The following is an 11581-nucleotide window of genomic DNA, read 5'->3' on the forward strand; positions in this document are numbered from 1 at the left end:
CAACTTCTTTTTTTGTTCCTGATTTACAGCATCCACAGTTCTTTCAGGTTTTAGCTTTAATGTGTATCCTGTTTCTGATGGTTGTTTGGTGCACAGTTTGCAATGCTGTACTTCCTGTAATTTGTGGTTTGGTGGTTTGGCTTTATGTTGCTTACTTCTTCCTCATATAGTCTCTTTCACCAAACAGGAGATAGCTAAATAATTGCTGCTAATGATACGGATCTGAGAATTGAGCTTGTATTCTCCCTGGCTTTGGGATCAGAGCTGGGATTTTCTGAGGAATTGTAATCTCACTCAGATTGCCACTCCACTGTGTTTTTTTAATGACATGAAAGAGCTCCTTATTTCTGATAGGAGATCCTGCTCAGGCTTCCTCCAGAAATGTGGACCCATACTTCCATCCAGACAAGTCCCTTGCTGGGAAAGGTGATATGGTTAACCTAACTCTAACCTTAACCATGTCTCCCTTTACACAGCTGAATTATATTCTGTCATTTAAATGTCCAGCATTATAAACAACCTCTTTGACAGCTGTTGTCAAATGGTAAGTACAAAAGGTAAGTGTGAGGGTGATGCTGAGAGGGTAGGATGCCAGATGGGAAGAGGGTGGAGGTGCTTGGTGAGTAGGGGGTACAGTACCAGGAAGGAAAGGTGCCAGGTGGGTAGGTGTAGTATGCCAGGTTAGAAGAATACCCAGTTGGTAGGGGGCCCAGTGGGTTGGGAGTAAGGTGCTAAGGGTGCCAGGTTCATAGGTTGCTAGGAAGGGCATGTAAGTGATGGATTGATAGGGTGGGTGGGTGTAGGTGGGATATATCAGGTCAGGTGCAGAGGTCAAATTTGGCAGCAAGGCAGTTCAATCCTGAGGTTGGGGGGGAGGGGGGGAATGGGGAAGCCATAAAATGTATGTGGAGAAGTAGGCCATTTGGCCCATAATGGCTGCTCCCCCATTCAATGAGATCATAGCTGATCTGATAATCCTCAACTCTATTTTCCTGCCTTGTCTTCATAACCCTTGATTCCCTTACTGGTTAAAAATTTGTCTATCACAGCCTTGAATATTCTTAATGGCAGCATTCCAAAGATTCACTACCCTCAGAGAGAAGAAATTCCTCCTCATCTCTGTCTTAAATGCATGTCTTTTACACTGAGATCGTGCCCTCTGATCGTAGACTCCCACAAGGGGAAACAACTTTTCTGTATCTACACCATCAAGTCCCCTAAGAACCTTGCGCATTTCAGTATGGTCACCTCTCATTTTTCTATATTCCAATGTGTTCAAGCCCAGCCAACTGAACATCTCCTCATAAACCAATCCCTCCATGCCCAGGATCAATCTGGTTGAATCTTCTCTCAACTGCCCCTAATGCTAGTATATCTTTCCTTAGATAAAGGGACCAAAACTGTTCACAATATTTTAGCTGTCGTTTGACTAGTGCCATGTACAACTTTGCAAGAATTCCCCAGTTTTATACTGCATTCCCTTTGAAATAATGGTCAACACTCCATTTCCTAATTATCTGCTGAACCTGGAAGCTAGTTTTTTGTAATTAAAGGATGAGTACTCCCAGATTTCTCTATACTGCAGATTTCTGCAGTCTTTCTCCTTTTAAATAATCATTGAATCATAAAATCATACAGTACAGCCCACTGAGTCTGCATCAACAAAGAACTACTGTAAATCTACACTAGACCCACTTTCCAGCACTTGGTCTATAGCTTGAATGTTATGAAATTCCAAGTACTTTTTTGAAAGGTGTGTTTTCTATTTCTACTACCCTGCCTGGCACTGCATTCCAGAACCCCACCACCCTCTGGATGAAAAAGATGTCCTCAAATCCTCTCTAAACCTCTTGCCTTTCACCTTAAAATTATGCCCCCATTATTATTCAACTAAGGGGAACACCCCTCATAATCTCATACACCCGAATCAAGACCCCACCCTAATCCTCTCTGTTCCAAAGAAAGCAACCCGAGTTTATCCAGCCTCTCTTCAGAGCTAAACTGATCCATCCCAGGTAACATCCTGGTGAATCCCTTCTGCAACTCCTCCAGTGCAATCATATTCTTCCTACAGTGTGGAGACCAGAACTGCACCCAGTAGTCCAGCTGTGGTCTAACCAAAATCCTGTACAACTTGAATATGAACTCCTGCTCTTTTAATCTACTGAGAGTGTTCATATGTGGAATGAACTGCCAGAGAAAGTGGTAGATGCAGGTACAGTTTCAACGTTTAAAAGACATCTCAAATAGGTCCATGAACAGGAAAGTTTTAGAAGGATATGGGCCAAATGTAGGCAAATGAGACTAGTTTAGGTTGGGAAACTTGTTCGGCATGGTTGAGTTAGACCAAAGGTCTGTTTCCATGTTGCATGACTGAATAACTGATAAAGGCAAGTGTCGTGTGGGCATTCTTATTTATCCTATTAACTTGCCTTACCATCTTCAGGGATCTGCAAACACCCCAAGAACCCTCTGTTCCTCTGAACTTCCTAGTATCCTGTCATTCATTGAGTACTCCCATGTCTTATTAATAATATTAAGCTCTTCTGTTTCCTCCTGTTAAAATACACAATCTCACAATTTTCCAACATTATATTCCATCTGCTAAGTTTTTGCCCATTTGGTTAACCTGTCTATATCCCTGTGTCCCTCTTTGTGTCATCCTCTTCACTTGCCTTTTCCTCCTGCTTTTGTGTCATCCACAAACTGGTGATAGGCTGGTGTCAGATCAAGGTGCTGGGGCTGCAAGGGGTCTGAGGAAGGTATAGTTAGGGGTTTGTGCACTTAGTATTGACTCAGTTGAATAGTTAAGAGTTAGACCAGGTATTCAATATTCTAACTTTTCCTGAGAAACTGTTTACTTAACTCCAGCAGAACTGTGTGAATTCTCCAGTTTAAATGGATATTGTCTGAGGGTGCCAGGCATAGATGAATTGTCCATCAGAATCATTGATTTTCCAGGCAGGTCCTTCAGAGTGTGCTATGACAGAGATCCTTCAGGGTTACCATGTACAAACCTGAAGTACACTTCAGAAATGATTAACTGGCCAATGGAAAATCCAGGCTATTATGTTTAGTTTTAGCCTCTGCAATAAAACCTGGAAACAAAAACCAGGAAACCCAGGGAAAGACAACAGGACTGGTTGGTGAATTGGGAGCAATGGGTAAAGGGACAATACATTCTGGAGACAAAGAAGGTGTCTGCTGATGTAATCAAAATGAATTTTCAAATTTTCATGAGCGGGACCTAATGGAGTTCCTCTGTTGGAAGACAAAGATAGTGAGAGTTAGGAACTCATTAAATTGTGGAACATACAGCTGAAGGAATTAGGAGCAGAAAACAGCAGCAAAGCAATGGTCTTTCTCTCTTTCACATTCTTCCTTTCAATTCTCCATGCTCTCCCAACAAACCATTGACCCATTCCCTAATGAACTATCGGCCCATCTCCCAGTGAGTCATTGACGCACTCCCCTAACAAACCTCATGCACTCACATGTGAATCATTCTGTCTCTTTAAATCGCTGACCAAGGTTGTGATGCTCTCTGATTGGTTCATTCATACTGTTCTTGCATTTTTCACTTTATCTTGTTGTGCCAAAGTTCCTGGTGACTCTGTGAATCTGTGCCTGATTGTGACAGATTGTACAGGAGTGTGTGTTATGAGTTGGTTTTCAGGCAGTGTGGTTCGGCCAGTGATGATGTGTGTTCTTTCCACAGCCAGCCCATTCGCTGTACTATCACAGCCTTACCTCTTGCTGTTAGGAGTATGAGCCTGCCAGGTGTTATCACCCAGCAACCCATTATGGAACATCGCCCACTGATCGGAACAGGCTCATGGAGCTCAGGAATCTGTGACCTGGCTGGCAACATACCTGTCTGTAAGTACCAGCATCAGGGGCAGAGCAGAACAAGTGGCAAGGTGTCAGGATACAGGGAGGGATGTGGTCTGAGCAACTGGGGGGCTGGAGTTGCAAGTCGTTGAGAAGGGGTCACAGTGAGTCGTGGAATGAAGGCAGCCCTGAAGAGTGTCAGGGCGAGGAACAGGGCAGAGGTTCAGCTGGGGTTAAGGAGGTATGACAAACAGTAGCAGTCAAAGCAGGGTGAGGCTGTTCGACCCTTCAGGCCGGCTTGTCCATTCATTAGGATCTGATCTGATTGTGGCCTTTCCTGTCTGCACACCCTGTCCCCATAATAACCCAACAACCCTATATCCTTTATCAATTAGAAAGATTTGTTGAACTCAGCCTTGAATATATTCAACATCCCAACCTTGACTAGTCTCTGGAGAAGAGAATTCCAAAGGCAAACAATCCTCAGAGAGAAGAAATTCTTCCTCATCTCCAAAACAAGAGACCCATTATTCCCAAACTTTGCACTTAGCTTGAGCCCCTCACTCACTAACAACTGTTTCAAACCCCTCGGAGGGGGATTGTTTTCTGTTGCCACATAGACAGTCCCTGTAACTGTGTAAATTCATCATGTACCTGCTAAACCTCTCCACAAAACCAGGAATTCAGCATCTCAGTGGACCAGTGGCTAGGTAAAGTCAGAGAGTTTTTCAGAATTCCTGCTTTTTCCACAGTGCCGTTAGCAATCAATAACACCTCACTGTGGACCCAGAGAGGAACCCACTCCCTAGACAGGCCATCCCATCCTGTATTGAGGAGGGTACATCAGGGCTCAATAACTAGGGCCCAGAGCACTGGGAAGCCTGCTGTGCCCAATGCGGGGACGGTCACTTTTGGGGTTCAGGGCAGTGGACAATGCATGTGGCAGCAGTGGAGGATGGGCTTTGTGCTAGGAGCAGCTTCAAGCCCTGTGATTTCTGCCCCTGCTCCTGCTTGGATTTAAAGATTGTGTATGACATTGCACACAAGCTCCTATATGTCAAGATCATAAGAAATAGGAACAGGAGTAGGACATTCAGCTAATCAAGTTTGACTGCCATTCAATGACACCATGGCTGATCATAAACTCCAATTGAACTTAGTCTTGAAGACTCTTAATGGCCCAACCTCGCCAGTCCTCTTTGGGAAGGAATTCCACAGATTCACCACCCTCTGAGAGAAGAAATTCCTCCCCACCTTTGTTTTAAATGTGCAATCCCTTATTTTAAGATTAAGCCCTTTGGTCCTAGAAATAGCCTGTTTGCATCTCATGTAACATTCCTCTGGATCCTCTGTAAACACTGGCACGCTCCTCTGGACACTCTGTAAACACTAGCACAGTCCTCTGGATTTTGTGTTCACATTCCACATATCCAGGTGGAGAGACATCTACAAACTGCTGTCTCCTGAGTAGGGCTGTAAAATGTGGTGATTCCGGTTTCAGGAAAGACAATAAAAATCTTTGGTCATGATGCGTATTAAATATGGATTGTACAACCCACAGGTATCCTAGGTGCTTTGTGCCCCCAGATTCTGGGCTGTCATTTGGCCCACATTTATGGAGAGAATTGCTGCCTGCCACTGGTTCCGGGGAGTCTGATTGCTCTGAGAACTCACATGAGACTTTCCTACAATATTGAGGTAAGTGAAGCAACTCTTCACACTCTTCCACCACCCACGGTCTAGCCTGTACCAATCCTGAGGTCAAATAAACTATTTTAGAGTCAAGCGCTGACTGCAGTGCCCGTTCACCTCCACCCCCAGACCACCTCTGAGCCCCCAATGACCTCTGACCCCTGACGGCTTCTGGAACAACAATTGGCAAATAACATCGGCAGTGGAATGCTGAGGGCCAGACTAAGGTCTTCATTTCCAGCAACAGCATCTAACCCAAACCCACCAATCACTGAAAAAAGCTTCCTTCGCCAATCCCTGAGGAAGTCTTCTCCACCAACCACTGAATGAACCTTCTCCACCAATCATCAAACAAGCTTTCTCCACCAATCCCTGAATTTCCATCAATCTCTCAACAGGTCCCTGTTCCCCAGTTCCTCTCCCAGATTCGGAAGAAGGGTCCCTGATTTTGAAACATTAACTCTGCTTCTGTCTCCACAGATGCTGCCAGTTTCTCCAGCAACCTCTGTTTTTGTTACTTTCAGCATCTGCAAGTCTTTGATTTGTCTCCCAACAGGTGTACTTTTTAAATTGTTAATTGTCTTTTAAACCTTGGTTCAAATTGTTGTTCTCGCTTCCTGTCTTTCATGGGGATTTCAGCCATGCCTTAATGAGCCTAACATGCTAGAGCTATTCATTGTAGCACAAAGCTAATCAGAATCATTTGATAGGCTAGCTCCATCCCCTGTCTCTCTCACACCACATGCATATTGTCTGCAGTCCCAGCTTACTCCTCCCAATATCACTGGGGAGACAAGCTCTCCTTGTCCCGTCTAGCTGACCGTTGAAGCCATTACTCCAGTGAACATTTACTATGCTTCACTTTAATTTTAATGTTTTAAAAGTCACTTAGTTAATTTCTTTAGCGGAAGGTGAAAGCCCAATTTGGGGTTTTAGTTTGAGTGTGAACTGATGAAGACATGAAGAGAATGGGAGGGTGATACTAACCTTCACACTTACAGGGTAGAGGAGGTGTGCAATAATCTACCCACATCTGGAGGGACAGAGAGGTCAGAAAAAACATTTATTTATTTATTTGATTGATTTATAATTGTGTTTACTGTTACAAAGTAAAGTGAAAAGTGTTGTACAGTGGCACCTCTCTCCAGCACCATCTGGAAACACAGGAAAATTATCCAAAACATAGAAAATAAAGGCAGAAAAACGAAGAAATAAGTTGAACGACAGAGTAAGAAGCTTCATGTAACAGGCTGAAATTCCAACAACAGCATGGAATGTTTGGGCCTGTTTGTCACTAAGTTTTGGCCATCCACTCAGTTGTTTCACTGAGGGATTAAGGGTCTGGGCACAGAAAGACCGAGAGTCTGGGTCCCTGACGCTGTGAGGTAGCAGTGCTAACCACTGAGCCACTGTGCCGCCCTATAGAGACTGAGGATCTCCATAACAAAGATGGCCCATCATCATCATCAGCATTCCCCTATCTCCTGCAGAATCGCTCAGCCATACTTTTACCACCTACAGAATCAACAGCTTCTATTTTCCCATTCCCTGCCCTGTGTAAACTTCTGTTCCCTCAGACTCCTGTTGCCTGTATCAAGTCCTGCTCCCTCATGACCCTTTCTTTGTCATCCCCAATGTCCAAACCTCATCATTATATCTGTTCATGGCTACATGTCTCTCTATTTTAGAATCTCCTCTTGCTTGACAATCCCAGTAAAACACACTCTTCTTTTTCACTAGTCTTCTGTGTGTCACCTTCCTCCCTTTGTGCCTTGATTGTCAGCCATGGCTGTAGTCTCTATGGCCCATTATCGAGAATTCCTTCCCAAAACCATGCTGTCTCCACTCCTTCACTCCTTTAAGATACCCCTCTCACTCTTTCTTCCATTTGACGAAAGTTTTGGTTGCCATATCTACTTTCTTCTTTGATTTAGTATTTAATCTTTTGAGGACGCCGCTCTGGACCCCTGAGATTATGTTTCTTAGTTTAGGACACAGTACGAATGCAGCTTCATGTTACATTGAGAATGTGGGTTACTATGATTGAGGAATGCAGTGAAAAGCTGTGTCAAATGGGCTGGAGGACATAGTGAGTAGGATGGATTGAAGGATGAAAAGAGGAATGTAGGTGGATTGGGTTGAGTGAATTTGGGGGAGATTTGAGGGCATTTTTGGGTTGTTTTGGGGCATTTTGAAGAGTTAAAAGGGTATTTTAAGGAAGGTGAGAGCATTTTGGGAATCTTTAAGGGCATTGTAAGAAGAATGAAGGTTTTGAGGAGGTTTGAGGGTGTATTGAGGATGTACAAGGGTATTTTGGGGAGGGTGAAGGTGTTTTGGGAGGATGAGGGTGTTTTGTGAAGATAAGAGTATTTTGTGAGGATGAGGGTATTTTGAGGAGGACGATATTTTGAGAGGATGAGGTTGTTTGGAAAAGATGAGGGTGTTTTGGGAGGAAGTGGATATTTTGGGGAAGAAAGTATTTTGGGAGGATGAGGGTGATTGAGTGGTTTTGAGAAGATTGCCTATTGAAGTCGATGTATGTGGGAGACAGCATTTTGACCCTGATGGCCATCAAATGTTGATGAAAAGTGTCATGTTTCATGGATAGAATGAAGTGAAGGAGAGGATTTTGATATCGACAGCCAGCCAAACCCATTTCCCACAAAGTGATTGTTCCTGAACCTGTCTGCTCTCTGTGATATCCTCATCTAATCTGCCAGGAAGTATCCGCGAGACTTACTGGTTCATGAAGAGTTCATGGAAAGGGGGAATCTGTCTGGGTGCCTGTTCCCCATCACTGAGCAGTGACCCAATATTGTTAAACTTGAAAGGGCTCAGAGAAGATTTACAAGGGAGTAGCTGGTGTTGGAGAGTGTGAGCTAAAGGGAGAGACTGAGTTGGCTGGGGCTATTTTCCCTGGAGCACCGGAGGCTGAGGGGTGACCTTATAGAAGTTTATAAAATCATGGGGGACATGGATAGGGTGAATAGCCAAGGTCTTTTCCCCAAGGTGGGGGAGTCCTGAACTAGAGGGCATAGGTTTAACGTGAGAGGGGAAAGATTTAGAAAGGACCTGAGGGGTAACTTTTTTACTCAGTGGGTGCTGCATGTATGGAATGAGCTGCCAGAGGAAGTGGTGGAGGCTGGTACAATTACAACATTTAAAAGATGCCTGGATGGGTATATGAATAGGAAGGGTTTAGAGGGATATGGGCCAAATGCAGGCAAATGGGACTAGGTCAGATGGGGATGTCTGGTCGGCATGGACGAGTTTGACTGAAGGGTCAATTTCCACGCTGGTATGACTCTATGACTCTGTGACTCTGGACACTGTGTGTTTACACAGCAGCCAGAAGCAGCTTTATAAGATGGAAAAAAAGTCACATTGGATTTAGAACTTTCAGTCTTATTCTCTCTTTGCAGATGCTGCCAAACATGATGAGCCATTCCAATGTTTTCTGTTATTATTAGAAATGGGGATTGCGATGCCTCCTCCAGTTGAAAGGCCACTAGTAGTAACTGTCCAAGAGATTGTTGAAGAATTACCTATTATAGAGTCATTGAGTGATACAGCATGGAAACAGACCCATCGGTCCAACCAGTCCATGCCGAACATAATCCCAAACTAAACTAGTCCCACCTGCCTGCTCCTGGCCCATATCCCTCCAAACTTTTCCTATTCGTGTATCTATCCAAATGTCTTTTAATTGTTATAATTGTACCCGCATCCACCACTTCCTCAGGAAGTTCATTCCACAGGTGAACACGCTCTGTGTAGAAAGTTTGCCTCTTATGTCTCTTTTAAATCTCTCTCCGTTCATCTTAAAAATGTGCCCCTTGTCTTGAAATCCCCCAACCCAGGGAAAAGGCAACTACCATTAACTCTATCTATGCCCCTCATTATGTTATAAACTTATATAAGGTCGCCTCTCAATCTCCTGCACTCCAGTGAAAAAAGTCCCAGCCTATCCAACCTTTCTTTATAACTTAAACCTTCCTTACCCGGCAACAACCTGGTAAATCCCTTCTGAACCCTCTCCAGCTTAATAATGTCCTTCCTATTACTGAGCGACCAGAACTGGACACAGTATTCCAGAAGAGGCTTCACCAATGTCCTGTACAACCTTAACCTAACTTCACAACTCCTTTACTCAAAGGACTGAAAAATGAAGGCAAGTGTGCCAAATGCCTTTTTAACCACCCTGTCTATATGTGATGCAAACTCCAAAGAATTGTGTAGGTCCCTCTTGTTCTACAACACTATCCAAGGCCCTACCATTAATTGTATAAGCCCTACCCTCGCTTGTTGTACCAAAATGCAATACCTCATATTTATCCAGTTTGAACTCCATCTGCCATTTTTCAGCCCATTGACCCATTTGATCAAGATCCCTTTGTAACCTTAGAAAACCTTCTTCACTATCTATAATGCCGCCAATTTTGGTGTCATCTGCAAACATACTAACCATGCCTCCTATATTCTCATACAGATCATTTTATATAAATGACAAACAAAAGAGGACCAAGAACCAAATCCTATGGAACACCGCTGGTCACAGACCCCCAGTCCAAAAAACAACTCTCCACCATTACTTTCTGTCTCCTGCCATTTAAGCCAATTATGTATCCAATTGGCAAGCTCACCCATGTGATCAAACTTTACTAATTAATCTACCATGTGGCACCTTGTCAAAGGCTTTACTAAAATCTAAATAAACAACTTCTATTGCTCTGCCATTATCAATCTTTTTGGTAACTTCCTCATTGTTGAGATGTTGGTGAATGTGGAATATCCTCTACATTTTATGTTTTCAATGTGTTTTTAGCAGGAAAGATTTCTTACATATATGTAATTTCTGTCGTGTGTTACAGGGAACAATTTGTGATGATGCCATAATGTTGATGTGCTGTGGTCCATGTGAGCTTTGTCGAATGACTCGTGAACTGCGTACCCGCAGTGGGTAGTGCTGGTAAGAGATGCAGCTACTTCTTTCTAAATGGAAAACTCTTTCCTCTCTCCCCCTCGATGTGCTCCTGTTGGCTGAGAATTCATCAGCACTAACTGAAACTCTGAACCTTTCCCTGTGAGTTCCCCTGCCCTTCTCTTTCCCAAGTCTCTTTTTGGTATTTATGCAACTCCTTTTTGGATGCTCGAGTCCAGTGACTCCTCATCAGAATTGTTCTGAAGAAGAGTCACTGAACTCAAAATGTTTACTGTTCCTTTCCCACAAAGATGCTGCCAGACCTGCTGAGTTTCTCCAGCAATTTTTGTTTTTCTTTCAGTATCTGAGGAATCACAAATGTTTCTGAACATTGTGCAGAACATTTCCCGAGAGCCTGAGCTTCCCAAGGCATCAATCCCTGCCTGCATTTGGTAGCACCATCACAACACCATCTTCATCTGATATTTCATATCACAGACTCATGTGACACACCAGGAAGCCATTCAACTTATCATGTGTATATCAGTGCTTTGAGAGGGTTTCCCTGTGAGTTTCCCTGCCCTCCTCTTTTTTATAAATGACCTGGATGAGGGCGTAGAAGGATGGGTTAGTAAATTTGCGGATGACACCAAAATCGGTGGAGTTGTGGATAGTGCAGAAGGATGTTGTAGGTTACAGAGGGACATAGATAAGCTGCAGAGCTGGGCTGAGAGGTGGCAAATGGAGTTTAATGCGGAAAAGTGTGAGGTGATTCACTTTGGAAGGAGTAACAGGAATAGAGTACTGGGCTAATGGTAAGATTCTTGGTAGTGTGGATGAGCAGAAAGATCTCGGTGTCCATGTGCATAGATCACTGAAAGTTGCCACCCAGGTTGATCGCGTTGTTAAGAAGGCGTACAGTATGTTAGGTTTTATTGGTAGAGGGATTGAGTTTCGGAGCCATGAGGTCATGTTGCAGCTGTACAAAACTCTGGTGCGGCCGCACTTGGAGTATTGCGTACAGTTCTGGTCACCGCATTATAGGAAGGATGTGGAAGCATTGGAAAGGGTGCAGAGGAGATTTACCAGGATGTTGCCTGGTATGGAGGGAAGGTCTTATGAGGAAAGGCTGAGGGT

The 11581-nt window shown here is 43.9% G+C and overlaps 1 protein-coding gene across 1 annotated transcript in view; it reads left to right on the plus strand.

Annotated features, from left to right (window-relative positions):
* The first annotated feature begins 3689 nt into the window (after window positions 1-3689).
* Window positions 3690-11581, plus strand: part of LOC109927494 (cornifelin homolog A-like) — a 9832-nt gene continuing 1940 nt past the window's right edge. Inside the window, exons 1-3 of the mRNA XM_048613054.1 lie at window positions 3690-3879; window positions 5393-5529; window positions 10395-10492. Of these exons, the coding sequence (XP_048469011.1) occupies window positions 3768-3879; window positions 5393-5529; window positions 10395-10487 (342 nt within the window). The 5' untranslated portion in view covers window positions 3690-3767 and the 3' untranslated portion in view covers window positions 10488-10492. The remainder of the gene's footprint in view (window positions 3880-5392; window positions 5530-10394; window positions 10493-11581) is intronic.

Source organism: Rhincodon typus, chromosome 27 (assembly GCF_021869965.1).
Source record: "Rhincodon typus isolate 14 chromosome 27, sRhiTyp1.1, whole genome shotgun sequence".
Lineage (NCBI taxonomy): Eukaryota > Metazoa > Chordata > Chondrichthyes > Orectolobiformes > Rhincodontidae > Rhincodon > Rhincodon typus.